Source organism: Suncus etruscus, chromosome 14 (assembly GCF_024139225.1).
Source record: "Suncus etruscus isolate mSunEtr1 chromosome 14, mSunEtr1.pri.cur, whole genome shotgun sequence".
Lineage (NCBI taxonomy): Eukaryota > Metazoa > Chordata > Mammalia > Eulipotyphla > Soricidae > Suncus > Suncus etruscus.
In genome coordinates, this window is record NC_064861.1 from 67552384 (window position 1) to 67568248 (window position 15865).

The 15865-nt window shown below is 46.3% G+C and overlaps 1 protein-coding gene and 1 non-coding gene across 2 annotated transcripts in view; both read right to left on the bottom strand.

Moving 5' to 3' along the window:
• Positions 1 to 7472: 7472 nt before the first annotated feature.
• Positions 7473 to 15865, bottom strand: part of SF3B3 (splicing factor 3b subunit 3) — a 52862-nt gene continuing 44469 nt past the window's right edge. Inside the window, exons 20-25 of the mRNA XM_049786334.1 lie at positions 15481 to 15606; positions 12746 to 12958; positions 12094 to 12192; positions 10896 to 11039; positions 10282 to 10386; positions 7473 to 8068 (exon numbers count right to left, since the gene is read on the bottom strand). Coding sequence (XP_049642291.1) covers positions 7928 to 8068; positions 10282 to 10386; positions 10896 to 11039; positions 12094 to 12192; positions 12746 to 12958; positions 15481 to 15606 — 828 coding nt within the window. The 3' untranslated portion in view covers positions 7473 to 7927. The remainder of the gene's footprint in view (positions 8069 to 10281; positions 10387 to 10895; positions 11040 to 12093; positions 12193 to 12745; positions 12959 to 15480; positions 15607 to 15865) is intronic.
• LOC126029106 (U6 spliceosomal RNA) lies at positions 11694 to 11804 on the bottom strand. Its single transcript, XR_007502759.1, has one exon. It is a non-coding gene; the product is annotated as a U6 spliceosomal RNA (small nuclear RNA).

A 15865-nucleotide genomic window follows, 5' to 3' on the forward strand; every position in this document is an offset into this window, starting at 1 on the left:
TGGCCTCTCAGGCCCAAGTACAGAAAGGCTGGATGCAGGGGCTGTGGGAGTCCCTGGCGGCCCAGAGGACCAGCTCTGAGTAACAGCACCCCCAAGCCCGGGAAAGGACCCTCTCACTGTGCCCAGGGCAGAATGATTGAGTGCAGAGTTCTGCAGGCACTGGAGATAGCTCCTCCTACACTAATTCAGGAGGTTTCATATCAGGTTCTTAGATTTGTTTCCTAAGATATTTTGCTTATAGTTTTGAGACTACACCCAGGAATGCTTAGAGGCTACTCCTTGCTCTGTGCTCAGGCCCATTATCCACACTGGCCACATGCAAGGCAGGCCTTAATCCTTCCTGGTCTTCAACCCCCGATTTACTTGGAGCATAGAATAGTTAGGTCTGAGCCAAGCCCAGGGGAGGCTTTAGCTCCCCCTGACCCAGAACAAGTGGGGAGAAGAAATACAAATGCTGTGTTCAAAGCATCAACCAAGTACATAAAAGTGTGTGCAGGGCCTCTCTGAATATGGGCACAGAATCCTTTATGTAGGGCTAGAGTGATATGACAATGGGTAGATGATTGCCTTGCATGCAACTGACCAGGGTCCGATCCCCAGCACCACATATGATCCCTGAGCCTGCCTGGAATAACCTCTGACTATAGAATCAGGAGGGCCATGAGCACCCCGATGTGTGACCCCCCAAAAAGTACAAAAAACAAATCCTGGGGCCGGAGAGATAGCATGGAGTGTTTGCCTTGCATGCAGAAGGACAGTGGTTTGAATCTCAGCATCCCATATGGTCCCTCGAGCCTGTCAGGAGCTATTTCTGAGTGTAAAGCCAGGAGGAACCCCTGAGTGCTGCCGAGTGTGGCCAAAAACAACAACAACAACAACAACCAAAACACCAAAAAAAACAAATCCTGGGCCCAGAGCGATAACACGGTGGATAGAGTGTTTGCCCTGCACAAGGCCAATCCAGGTTTGATTCCAGCATCCCATACAATTCCTGAAGCCTGCCAGGAGTAATTTCTGAGCACAGAGCCATGAATAACCCCTGAGTGCTGCAAGGTGTGACCCAAAAACTTACCAAACAAACAAACAAACAAACAAATCACAACACACACACACACACACACACACACACACACACGTTTTGCCTGGTTGGGGAGCAAATCAGGACCTCACACATGCAGAGAATCATTCTGTCCTCCAGCCCCATCCCCGGCCCAAGTACAGACACCTTTAAGCAGAAAATAACTTACATCTAGGATTGTTCCTAGGAAGCTTGTCTGGGAAGTGCTGGCCGAGTGCAGGTCTGTGTCCCCTTGAGCAGCTGTTCAAGAAACTTTCTCAATTGGATTGACAATACCGGCTTCCCGAGTTGGCCCTGAACTGATTTGGTCCAAGACAATAATGCCCACACTGGAATGCACTGGCAGGCTTCCCACCCCTGCCCATCACCCCCATCCCCAAGACACTGGGTGTGCTGGCCGCTGCTTCCTGTGCGAGGCCCCTTGTAAACTGGGCCAAGTTGATTCATACCCGCTGGCAGTTGGGGGAAGCAGAGTCAGGACCTTGCTGGGGCCTCTCAGAAGCAGGGACAAAGCCCACTCCGCCCCCTCCAGGGCCTCTGAGACAGCCTAGGACCGATTGGTTCCCCCATTCTCAAAGCACCTCAAAAAGGACTGGTTCAAGGTCCAGATGACACCTACCCTCCCCAGCTTTTCAGAACCAATTTCAGATTATTATTTCAGAGCCAAGGACATCGCCTTGATCCCTGATCCCTGAGCCTGCCTGGAATAACCTCTGACTATAGAATCAGGAGTGGCCATGAGCACCCCAATGTGTGACCCCAAAAAAACAAAATACAAAAGACAAATCCTGGGTCCAGAGCAATAACACGGTGGGGAGAGCGTTTGCCCTGCACAAGGCCGATCCAGGTTTGATTCCAGCATCCCATATAATTTCTCAAGCCTGACAGAAGTCATTTCTGAGCAGAGCCAGGAGTAACCAGAGTGCTGCCAGGTGTGACCCAAAAACTAAACAAATAAACAAACCACACACACACAATGTTTTGCCTGTGGCCATGACCCCTGGCAGGAGGTGGGTCCTATTTCCCACAGTTCAGACAGGACGAAGACTCCTTAGAGCAAACCTGTTCTGACTTTGTCTGCCCCATGTCCTTTTCTTTTTCTTTTTTTTTTTTTGTGGTTTTTGGGTCACACCCGGCAGTGCTCAGGGGTTATTCCTGGCTCCGTGCTCAGAAATTGCTCCTGGCAGGCACGGGGGACCATATGGGACGCCGGGATTCGAACCGATGACCTTCTGCATGAAAGGCAAATGCCTTACCTCCATGCTATCTCTCCGGCCCCCCCATGTCCTTTTCTAAGCCCTTCATCCCTGCTCGGAATTTGATGGCTGTTCTCCAAGGCCTTTAAGGAGAAAGGTAGCCTTTCTCCAGCAGCATCAGTCTTAGAGACAAGGTTCCCCAAGCTGTCCTCCCCAAGGCACTGAGACACTAAAGAACCCCAGTAAACGCTCACCTAGCTCTTGCCATCCTGAGCTTGCTTGCAGAGAAGAAAGCAAGTTCAGTTATCCAAGGTGGGTCACATCGAACAGCCAAGCTCTGAGGCTGTTGAAGGCGTTTGGGAAATTCAGTTACAACCTAATGGGTTTGCCTCTGGGATTACAACAGGAGTGTTGGGTCAGGGACCGCAAGGCTGCCTATGGCACTGGGCATTGGGATGATCAACCGCTGCTTACTTTGGGCAGAAAGGGATGTGGGCTGATTTAGGCTTTTTCCCCAAAACATTCCTACGTATGTGCACGTGTGCATGTGCTTGTGTGTTTTGCTTCCCCTCACCCTCCACCACACCTAGTGATTTCTGGGTCTGATCACTATCGACATGTAAACATCCCAGGGAGAGCTAGATGCCCAGCCAACCAGGGCTGCCAGATCCCAACTTCACTCTAACAGTGTAGCTGCTTCTCACTTGCACTTCCCCCTTTCCTGACCTGGAACTTGTTGACCCTCCATCTCATTTTCTGGGGACTTTTTTTTTTTTTGTTTTGTTTTTGGGCCACACCCTGTGACGCTCAGGGGTTACTCCTGGCTATGCGCTCAGAAGTTGCTCCTGGCTTCTTGGGGGACCATATGGGACGCCGGGGGATCGAACCGCGGTCCGTCCTAGGCTAGCGCAGGCAAGGCAGGCACCTTACCTCCAGCGCCACCGCCCGGCCCATTTTCTGGGGACTTTTGGCTCTTCTGAAACTTGTCACTAGGTTCTTTTGGAGGCTATTTCCATGCCTCAGCATAAGACTATTTATTTTTATTTTGGGCCACACCCAGCAGTGCTCAGAGATTGTTCCAGGCTCTGTGCTCAGAAATTAGTCCTGACAGGCTTGGGGAACCCTAGGGGATGATGTAGGGGAGGGATCTTCAAACTTTTTAAAGTGGGGGCCAGATTACGGTCCCTTAGAACTGGAGGGCCGGACTATATGAGCTACTAATTCCTACTCACACTGCACATATCTTATATAAATAAAATGAAAACCATTTATAAACAAACAGATCACGCACCAGTATTTCAATGGGAAATTGGGCTTGCTTTTGGCTAGAGATGGTCAATGTCCGGTTCCATATTTGTCACTGCCAGCTGTAACAAGTGATGCAAGTGGGCATCAGTTAATCTTGATCTGGTTGGAGATTTCAGATGTTTCATTCTTGAAAAAGTCTGTTCACAGGCATAAGTGCTACCAAAGATGGTTACCATTTTGAGTGCATGGTTCCTGATATTTGGATATATACTGAGTGTATATGCTGGCAGGTATCTTGGCAACCAAACAGCACTCACTGCTGGCGGGCCGGATCAGACTCCTCTTCGGGCCGCATGTGGCCCTCGGGCCTTAGTTTGTTTGTTTTTTTTGTTTTTGGGCCACACCCGATAATGCTCAGGGGTTACTCCTGGCTATGTGCTCAGAAGTTGCTCCTGGCTTGGGGGACCATATGGGACACCGGGGGATCGAACCGCGGTCCGTCCAAGGTTTCGGGCCTTAGTTTGAAGACCCCTGATGTAGGGAATTGAACCCAGGTCAGTAGCACAAATGTCCTCCTGCTGTGCTAGTCCTCTGACCCCTCTTTCCTTTATAAAGTTTTTGGGCCATACCTGACAATGCTCAGAGGTGACTCCTGGCTCAGCACTCAAGAGATCACTTGTACTCCTAGCAGGCTCAGGGACCATACAGGATGCTGGGGATTGAACCTGGATGATCCACACAAACTCTCCCTGAGCTTTAAAGGTTAGGAAAGCTCCTTCCTCCTGAGATGCAAAGCAAATCTGAGAAGGAAGGCCAAGGCAGTGCTCAGAAAATCCTCTAGGACTCGGCCCATTTTAGTTTGATTTTTCTTTTATTTATTGTTTTTACCCCATTCTATTGCTTTTCTTTCCTTCAAACAAAACCACTTAAATTATCTAGCTCCACCTCTCAAATAGAGGGGGAAACAAGGGAGGGTACCAGGACCAAACAGATATATGATCACTAACAGTAAGCTAGACAAAGAGGGGACCACCTATTCTAGTAGCCCGGGGGGTAATGGTGGGGGATATGGGTTGCAGGAAGAGAAGGGGATGGGGATTCCCCTGATTCAATGTTAATATGTACCTAAAATACTACTGTGAAAAATATGTAAGCCAGTATGATCAAAATAAAAATTAAAAAGAAATAATTTTCATAGCATCTCTGTTTGGTTTTCAAAGATGAAGACAGTTCCTGGTTGTCCCTTGCAAGATCCAAGGAGACTCTTGTGTTGATTTTCAGTTTCCATCCTGAACTAAGTCATCTCCAAAATAATGACAAACAAGGTGCTGATGGAGTCTCTATCACATGCTCCCACCCGATTGAGCTGTTTTAAGGTCAAGGCTTGTTTCCTCATCTTCTGAACTCTGTTCTTGAATGTATTTTGAGGGTATAACAAACTTCAAAACATGTACAAAAGATATTGTGAATGTAAATGAGCAAGGGGGTGATTCATACAAACACATTGTTTCTATTTTGAGTAGAAACAGGAGTTAGGAATAAACATAAAATCCAGGTTGTCTGAAGACTGTGCCCTACATTTCTATCCCGAGTTGCCTGGGAACAGCACACATCTAGGCTCTCCCAGTGAGAACAGTGAACCTCCAGGAGCCTTTCCCAGTCCTAGCAGCTGTCTTACTAGCAATACATTAAAAAAAAAAAAAAATCAAGCACACACACACGAATTAAAAAACCCCAAAACAAGGAAAACAGCATTCCATCCATAGCCCAACTTGAACCCTCTCCCCACAAGGAATGCTATTCTTGGCAAGAGATCCACCAAAGGGACATCTGCAAACCCTCTAGAGGTCAGCAAAAAGCTGAGGCAGCTGAAAACTTCTTAGGTCCTGTCCTTGAAGTCCTTGAGGGGACCCGGGCATCGAAGATGGGCACCAACTGCAATCACTCAAATGCCCATCGCCTGCCTTGACATCATGCTAAGTTCTGCAGCAGCATCGCGCTCTGCAAGTCTAAACAAACCGCCTATTTACCTGGTTGCTCAATGGAGATTTTTTTTTTTTTTGTATTTTGGGCCACACCCAGCGATGCTCAGGAGTTACTTCTGTCTGTCTGCTCAGAAATAGCTCCTGGCAGGCACGGGGGAACATATGGGACACCGGGATTCGAACCAACCACCTTTGGTTCTGGATCGGCTGACATATGGGACACCGGGATTCGAACCAACCACCTTTGGTTCTGGATCGGCTGCTTGCAAGGCAAACACCGTTGTGCTATCTCTCCGGGCCCAATGGATTTGTCTCTTAATTCATAAGCAGACATTGTAAACCAGCCTCATTCTAGGTCCTGAACAAGGTAAAATTCCTACTGTCAATAAAGCCCATCTCCGTGTGCCTGTGCTCCAAAAATTCGCTTGCCAGAGTCCCTCTCTGAGACCAACTGGATGAATCTGCAGTCAGTGGGGGACTCTTCTAAATTCTGGAGATCAAATTACCTTACTTCGTACCTCTGCTACTGTAGGAAGAGGTATTTCCGGGAAGGCGAAGTGAGTCACAAAGTGAGTCACTGCTTAAATCTTTAGGCTGATCGTCTCAGATAACCAAACATTATACAATCTGGGGCTAGAGTGATAATACAGTGGGTAGGGAGGTTGCTTTGTACATAGCTAACTTGGGTTTGACATATGACACCCCTGAACCTGTCAGGAGTGATCCTGGAGCAGTGTCAAGTATAAGTCCTGAGCACTGCCAGGTGTGGTCTAAAAACAAAAAACCCCCCCAAAATATATTAATGTAATCTGACAGAATGGAATGGAGCCACTGAAGTTGGCTGTGGAGATATAATTTACGAGTATGATCTATGAGATCTCATAACTCAAATTATGTTATTCATACTAAAACTTGATTACCTGGAGTGTCCTAAGATTTGAGGAATGATAAAAGAATATACACTTAGTGTCTGGGCTATCCTGAGAGGCATTGTGAGGGTTGGGACTACCCCATTCAATTCTGATCTAGGGCTAGTCAGAGAGGCTGCTCAATACATGTGGCCAGAGAACATTGGTGACAGCAGCAAGTTCAGCAGCCTCCAGGTTTCAGCGGCGACAGATATCCTAGAGGTTCAGCTTTGTCACTGCAGAGCTGAACAGAGGGCTAAATTCTGAACAGGCTGGATGGAGTACTTGAGACTGAATAGGTCAGCTGTCACTACCTGTGCTACGTCCAGAGTTGACTTCAGATGCCTGCCAACCAAGGGTGCTTCTCATGAAATAGAAAGCGGAGTTTAAAATTTTCTTTTTGACCTCAAGGGTAGATTAGTATCTTATGTACTTACTGATCCTTCCAATTAGTCACATAGGAAAAAATCTTTACAGAAGCTGCAGCAATAGACGGTGCACCTATGATACACTTCATGCCAAATCCTGCTTCCTAAGCCCTCCAGGAAGATGGGAACTGTAAGGGGCCAGAGGAAGCCCAGCAAGCTGGCGCTTAGGCTTTGCATACAGGAGGCTTAGGTTCAGTCCCTGGTAACACATGGTTCCCCAACTGCCATCAAGAGCAGCCCCTGAGTAATAAATCGGAATAATCCCTCCAAAAAGAGAACACCAAAACAGGAGGTAATAGGTCACCTTTCCTCAACAGCCAAGGGAAAGGAGAGATGGTCACACTGAGACCAAGTTTGACTGTTTGACCAGTATGGAAGCCAAGCCCAGGTCCATTCCCTCAAGTTCAGGTCAATTCCTAGCAGGAATGAACCCTGAGCAAAGCCAAGAGTAAGCCCTGAACACCTATACAGGTGATCCCCAAACAAAAAATAACCAAAAACTGAGACAAACCAACCACCAGAGCTGGTAGCCACAGGAGCCCTTAGTAAGTAGTTAAAGGGGGACAGTTCTTCCTGCTCCCACACAACTCAAACCATTCACCAGAAATCACCACAGAAAGCACATACAATGGCCACCTCAAAAACTAGGTCTATATTTCTGGTTAGGTTCCAGAGTGGCAGAAATCAAGAACCAAACTTAATAGATTCAACTTTGTCCCCCTCAGTCTGCCCTCCAACCCCAATGATAACATTGTACAAAACTCTATTTACAGGAAAAACAGTTAAAAATTAAGGGTGTATACAAAAGACAAAAAGTATGAATGCAGGGGAAGCTTTGGGGATGAGGGAGAGATTTGGGGCCATTATAATCACCAGATCCTTGGACTGTATGACACACTGGGCAGGGAAAAATACAATGAATCACAGTGCCAACTTAGGGTAACCAGTCTCCGCAGGAGAGTCCATGGGAAAGTTTTAAAAATACAGTTTTATACAGCAATCTGTCTTCGGAATCACATGGTGGTGGTGGTGGTGCTGAGGGAAACCAAACAGTCTCTGACAGGACCCACGGGCAAAGGCGGGCTCAGAAGGCATAGCGGGTTCGGATGTCCTCAAGCTTCTTGGAGACCTCAGGTGGAGTCCGGTCCAGTTCTTCAGAAACGTTTTTTTGTTTGTTAGGCTCCATGGAATTAAACTGCTCACACAGATCTCCATCAATCACATTCTAAGAGGTAGTAAAGTCATAGAGGATGGAAATGTTAGTTGTTCAAATAAAGGCACAAGCTAAACCATTAGGAACAAGAAAAGCTTTTCCTTCTCTTAGATACCAAACCCATTAACAGAGCCAAAAAAGTGTTCTAAGTTGCTCCTTAAATTTTTTTTGTTTTGGTCTTTGGGTCACACCAGCAGCGCTCAGGGATGCAAACACTTTATCTCTGGCCCCTCATTAAAAATAAATTTTTTTTATTACATCCAGAAAAGCACTCAAGTTGTTCCTAACTCAGTACTCTTGGTCAGATCACTCTTGGTGGTGATCATATGGGGATGCCTTATGGGACCTCAGGGGACCATATGGGATGCCGTAGATCAAACCCAGGCCAAGCAAGTGCCCTCCCTGCTGTATTATCACTTGACACCCTAAGCTGCACTTTAGAAGCCCAAGATCAGATTTGTAGGATCAACTGAAGCCTGTCTCTTATTGCTCTGTAGAGAGGATTCAGTACAACTATCCTCTCCCTTACATTTATGATCTCAAAGTAGGGTTGTTGTTTTTTTTTTTTTTTTTTGGGGGGGGGGGTCACACTTGCAGTGCTCAGGGCTTACTCCTGGTAGACTTGGGGACCATATATGATTGAACCCAGGCTGACCACTTATAAGGCAAGTGCCCCACTCACTGTACTACTGATCTGGCCTTGCCAACTTTTTAAAGCCACCTACAAATAGGGCCGGATAGCATGGAGGTAGGGCATTTGCCTTGCATGCAGAAGGACAATGATTCGAATCCCGGCATCCCATATGAACCCCCGAGCCTGCCAGCAGCAATTTCTGAGCGTAGAGCTGGGAGTAACCCAAAAACCAAACTAAAACAAAACAAAAAAAACACCTACAAATGCCTGAGTAACACCTAGTAAAATACCTTTTCATTCCAATGAGCAAAAACAAAGGGGGCTGGAGAGACAGTACAGCAGGTAGGGCACCTGCCTTGCAGGCCAGGCCACCCAGGTTTGTTTCTCAGTATCTTATAGGATCTCTGAACATTTAATTCCTGACTGCAAATCCAGGTGTAACCCCCAAACATTGCCAGGCATGACACAACAAAAGAAAATACAGTTTTCAGAGTTTTGTCATCAAACATGCCTCTTTAAATATGTTTTCTTTTTTGGGCTAGAGAAACAGTATAGAGATAAAGTGCTTGCATGTGACTGTTTAGTTCAACTCCCCGGCACCACAGATGGTCCCCTGAGCACCACGAGGGTTCACTCCTGAGCAGACCCAAGAACAGCCCCTGTGTACTGACTGTGACTGGCAGACCCACCCACCAAAATAGAATACAATACAATACAATAAAAAGGGGTTTCCACAGAGGCAGTGAGACTTTAGTGTGTGTGTCTGTACTGTTCTTTTATCCAGGACCACTCTTTATTAACTGATTTCTGTCTTTCAGTTTATTTTTTTGTTTGTTGCTTTTGGGCCACACCCAATGGTGCTCAGGGGTTATTTCTGGCTCTGCATTCAGAAATCACTCCTGGCAGGCTCGGGGGACTATATGGGATGTCAGGGATAGAACCCGGGTCTGTGCCGACTTGGCAGAATACAAGGCAAATGCCCTACTGCTGTGCTATTACTACAGCCTTTCATTTTCGGACCACCTACACCTGGTAGTCCTCAGGACTTAATCCTTACTATGCTCAGGGATCATTGCTGAGGAAGTAGACACAATATAGGGTATTGGGGATCAAACCCAGATTAGTAACGCGCAAAACAAGTACCCTACTGCTGTACTATTTCTCGAGCAACTTTACTCATTATTTTGGGGAATGCCAGGCAGATGGGGCCGGAGCGAAGGTGCAGCAGTAGGACATTTGCCTCGCACACGGCTGACCCAGGATGGTTCAACCCCTTGGTGTCACCACATAATTCCCCAAGCCAGGAGTGATCTCTGAGCATATAGCCAGGCGTAACCCCTAAGTGTCACCGGGTGTGGTCCCCTCAAAAAATAATTATAAAAGGGGGGGGCCTCAGAAGCCATCTCTCTTTTTGGGCCACACCCGGTAACGCTCAAAAGTCGCTCCTGGCTTGGGGGATCATATGGGACGCTGAGGGATCGAATCATGGTCCGTCCTAGGCTAGCGCTGGCAAGGCAGACACCTTACCTCTAGCGCCACCATGCCAGCCCCAGAAGCCATCTCTTTAGCGCAAAGTTCCCACAAGACTCACCTTAACAGGGAAGTAATAGGAGCGGAAGCTGAGATGGTCTCGGCCACACAGAGGTGGGTGCTCAGACCGCAAGTGCATCTCCACATGCTGGAAGAAATCGTGGTCCTGGTGGGACACAGAAATTCGGTTATTAAGAGAAACAAGTAATCCCAAATGCTGGATGGCTTTGAGAGGCAAAAATAAAGCCATAGATGTTTACCACATGTTAGTTGATAGATATTTCCTGTTGACAGGTCTTGCTGTGAGAAAATAGCTATGATCTACAATTTTACATGAAAACCTCACTGTACTTTCAGAAAGGGAGAGAACACCGTATGTAAGGAGTACTAGCATTCAAGTCAGAATTAAATTGTCACCTAGTCTGTGTGGCTTGGTTTTAGGGATTTGATCTCTAACTCTCCCAGACAAGAATCATGTCCATACAAACTGTGGTGAAGTGTTTACTTCCTGTGTCTGTGGAGCTGGGCTCAAGTCCCAGGATATCCCATACATAACAAGAGGGAAACAAATTATACCAGAAACCCAGGGACAGAGTTTCTAAGAGAAACACATGTATTTCTCCCCCTTGGCAGACTTGGCACCCAGACAGAACTGTGGGAAGGCAGATATCTCACCTCATGGGATGTGAAGGGGACAAGAATGCCGATTCCCCCAGACAAGGTGGTATAGACCAGTGATTCGGAGCCTCCAGGGATCAGCGTGGTTTTCTGTAGCGACAGCACCGTCTCCCCAACGTGATAGTTCATAATCACTTCTGCCTAGAAGGGAAAGGCAGACCAGGAGCTATGAATGCTCTGGGGAGCCTGGATCTAGAGTCTTCAAAAGGGCAGATTTGATCAGCCTTTAAAATTACAAAATTACTGAAATTCAAAAATACTTCACTGTGCTCTTATCCTTTAAAGGTCAATGTACCACAACATACTAAATCAATAAAGTAATTTAAAAAACTTTTGTTAGCGGGTGGGGAAGGGGCAAAAAAGGGAAAACTTTTGTTAAATTAAAACGTTTATAATGGATTAGAAAGGACAAATAAAAAAATCTGCTAAGAAATAGCAGTTGGGGAGAGCCAGAGAGCCAGTGCAAGGAGTAAATTGTAGGCTGTAATGAGCAACCAACCCAAGCTCAATCTCTGCAACTAATAATGCCCTTTAACACCAGCAGGGTTAATCTCTGCAGTTAAATTCCTGCCCCACCTTTCTCTCCTAACTCAGTGAAGCACATCTTCATTGCATTGCATGTAGGACACCTAGGATAGAATCCCAACACTGCATGATTCCCTGAGCACTACCAGGAGTGAACCCCATCCCCTCCCCCAATCACAGAGCCAGGAATAGCCCCTGAACCCTAGAGAAGTGACTCCCAAACAAAACCTAAATAATGACTAGAATCACACTCTTAAATACATTTTTTTTAAAAATATGGAACGCTTCACGAATTTGCGTGTCATCCTTGCACAGGGGCCATACATGCTAATCTTCTCTGTATCGTTTCAATTTTAGTTTATGTGCTGCCGAAGCAAGCACCTTAAATACATTTTTAACAGTCCAGAACTACTCTACTCAAGAAGTACAGCCAACTAGGAAAAAGATAACACGTCTGAGAAGTACCATGAACGAACATGGGCAGCTACTTTCCAAAGAGAAATTTTACATGGCCAGAATGTTTCAGAAATATTCCCATTCTGTCATAATGAGCCATTTTGTCACCTTATGCCAAATCCAAAACCATCATCATTACATGCTGCATTGTATGCAGACTCAAGAGAGTCACAAAGAACAGAGAGGCTGGGGCAACCCCCTCCTGCAGTCTTACCTTTTGAGAGGCCCCGTTGAGCAAGCCACGGTCCCACAAGGCTTTGTTTCCTGTCGGATCCTCATCCACCTCATCATTGGTGTTAGGTGGAAGCCTCACCTACAAGTAGAAAAATAACATTGGATTCTCCCCCTGCTCACTAAGGTCACAAAGCAACGTTTGCCCTGGGTCCTTTCAGGCAAGACAGGGGCTGTCTTTACAGTGCCTAGATCAGGTCTCCTGTTCCTTTACCACCAAGTTAGAACTTGAAGAGTTAACCCATGAGCAAGGAAGGGTTTAGTGCTGCAGGAACAAAAGCAACGATCATACCAACATTGAACAAGTGAAGCCAAGTATGTCTGCTGAAGCCAAACTTCTGGCTCAAATAAGTGGAATGCATGCACATGGCCCTAGACCTACCAAGGAACAATCCCCAAGGAGGATTCCCCACAACCCAAGTTAAAATTCTGACAAGTAGAAACATCAGTCATTTGCTCAAACAAAATAAGTCATACTTCACAAGGTGAGGGGAGGTGCATATGCTTTTCTTTTTGGAGCCAGCCCAAGAATGGAACTTTTGACCGACTTTTACTTTCTACTCTAAAGACTGGATTAAGGCCACTGGCTTTACCACAAATTTGTACATACCATCAGAACCCAAATATCAACCTACCACACAGATGTTGCCAAACTTGTCTGCCCCGGCCACAGTGTCATAGTCAAGGAGGCTGGCTGTGGTAACCCAGCGGGGGTAGGTGTCATCCGCAAAGATGATGAGCTGGTTCTCGTTTCTCTTATAGCGCACCCAGATGAAGCTTTCCTGGACGTCAGACACAATCACCCTGTGCCCAATAGTCTGGATTCCAGAGATATAGTTGGCAATATGCTGTGGAATAAGCACAGTAGCTGTGTAATCTTGGGGTTCACAAAGTCTACCTGCCCTGCAAATAAACATCTGTAGAGTCAGATAGTACAGGAGCTAAAGTGCTTGCCCTGCACAAACATATCCATCCTGTTTTCCCAGTGCTGCAAGATTCCTAAGCACAATCTGTGCATCATAGCTTATGGCCCTCCCCACCTAATCAAAAAAAGGGAGGGAGGCGCAGAGATAGCACAGCAGGCAGGGCATTTTCGAGCAACACCAGGAGTAATTTGAGAATAGAGCCAGGAGTAAGAGTGAGTGAGTGTGTGAATTACCGCATTTTTTCGCTCTGTAAGATGCACTTCCCGGGCCCAGAGAGATAGCACAGCGGTGTTTGCCTTGCAAGCAGCCAATCCAGGACCAAAGGTGGTTGGTTCGAATTCCGGTGTCCCATATGGTCCTCCGTGCCTGTCAGGAGCTATTTCTGAGCAGACAGCCAGGAGTAACCCCTGAGCACCGCCAGGTGTGGCCCAAAAACCAAAGGAAAAAAAAATGCACTCCCCCCCCCAAAAAAGATTGGGGGGATATCTGTGCGTCTTATGGCGTGAATGCCGCCTGGAGCTGAAGCCTGAGTCCAGGGGAGGAGTGCATATCCAGGGGTCCTCAAACTTTTTAAACAGGGGGCCAGTTCACTGTCCTTAAGACTGTTGGAGGGCCAGATTATAGTAAAAACAAAAATTATGAACAAATTTCTATGCACAATGCATATATCTTATTTAGAAGTGAAGAAACAAAATGGGAATAAATACAATATGTGGCCCACGGGCCGTAGTTTGAGGACCATTGTACCACTTGACATCCGCAGTATTATGTCCCCTTTATTGGGCAGACATACCATATAGCATGAGCAATCACTTTCACCGTCACATATAGAGCTTTTGTTTAAGAATATTTCATTATGGGGCCGGGAACGTGGCGCTAGAGGTAAGGTGTCTGTCTTGCAAGCGCTAGCGTAAGATGGACCATGGTTCGATTCCCCCGCATCCCATATGGTCCCCCCCAAGCCAGGAGCGATTTCTGAGCTCATAGCCAGGAGTAACCCCTGAGTGTCAAACGGGTATGGCCCAAAAACCAAAAAGAAAAAAGAATATTTGATTGCTGCTGAGACTTTTATTTTTTATATTAACAAGAAAACTATTTTTAAAAAATGTGTGTTTTTTTTTAAATTTTCTGATGTATAAAAAGAGTGATGTAAATGTGTTTTACCAGTTTGTTACATATATTATAAATATACTTCAGCTTAGCAGGCTGGATATTCTCAGCCGCTTCTCCTAATGGCGTCTGGAGTTGCACCTTTGCTTTAGAATATTTTTTTTCTTGTTTTCATCTAAAAACTATGTGCATCTTATGGTTAGGTGCGTCTTATAGAGCAAAAAATATGGTAATATGGGTCAGACCCAGTGGTGCTCAGGACTTATTCTTGGCTGTGTGCCCAGGGCTTAGGGTACCATATGGGATTCCAGGGATAGAATGGGGCCTGCACATATAAGGCAAATGCTTTACCTACTGTACTATCTCTTTGGCCCAAATCTAGTTTTCAGTGAAGCAACAAAACTTTTATGGAATAAAACTTACTTAGAACAATTTGAGGAGAGGAAAAAGAAAAATGTATGTCTAAAAGGTAAGAAAGCTTTCTCCAGAATAGAAATAAGCAAAGAAACATAGAAAGAGGAAAGATACATATTCAAGGGAGAACACTTGAGGAGCAAGCCAGTACTAGATACTTTATTTTTTATTTTATTTTATTTTTTGGGCCACACCCATTGACACTTGGGTTATTCCTGGCTACGTGGTCAGAAATCACTCCTGGCTTGGAGGACCATATAGGACACCAGGGGATCGAACCGTGGTCTATCCTAGGCTATCGCGTGCAAGGCAGACGCCTTACACCCTGCGCCACAGCTCCGGTCCCCTAGGTACATTTTTTAAATGGTAGAAATAGATTCCCATTCCATATGGTTCCCCGAGCTTGCCAGGAGTAACCCAAGTGCAGCTCAGTGTGACCAAAAAAAAAAAAAAAAAAGGTGGAGAAATAGCACAGCAGTAGGGCGTTTGCCTTGCACGCAGCTGACTTGAGATGAGCCCAGGTTCAATTCCCAGCATCCCATATGAAGGGAAAGTGAGTGGGTAAACATGCATTGGAACAACCAATCAGAGGCCCAACCAGGAACCCCCCATCTTGCCAGGAGTGATTTCTGTGCGCAGAGCTAGGAGTAACCGCCAAGTGCCGCCATGTGATACCCCCCCCAAAAAAAGAATGAAAGAAAAAATTAAAAAGAAACAGATGCCCAGTTCTCAGCTAATTTCCTTACAGAAACAAGCTTAACAGAATTTTGGTTTTTAGTTTACTAATTTCAGAGAGATTTGTGAATTTTTAAGCCTGCAAGGGAACGCTCTATGGTGGGACTGCTTGGTCCTAACAGACTCTAGCAACTATTGCCTCCTTCCTCACTAGCTAATCCACAGGACCCCCCCAGCGTCTTCACCTTATTCTCACACTTGCGAAGGAGCTTCTTCTTCCCCAGGTCATAGACGCGCAGCAGTTTCCCTACCCCAATCAGCACCCTCCCCTGGAATGGGGCAATGGCAGCCGGGACCTCTTCCACTGGAGTCTGTGAAGGGAAAGTGAGTGGGTAAACATGCATTGCAACAACCAATCAGAGGCCCAACCAGGAACCCCAAATATGCCTTCTATGGGAAGGACAGGAAGACAGTGAGTATCAGCTTTATCAGAAAAATAAATCATAGTCACCATGCAACACATGCAACCTGGCACTGCAAAACACAAACAAGGGCACTTGCCCTGAACATGCCTGACTTGGATTCTATCCTTGCCACCCAATATGGTCCTCTAGGCACCACCAGGAGTAA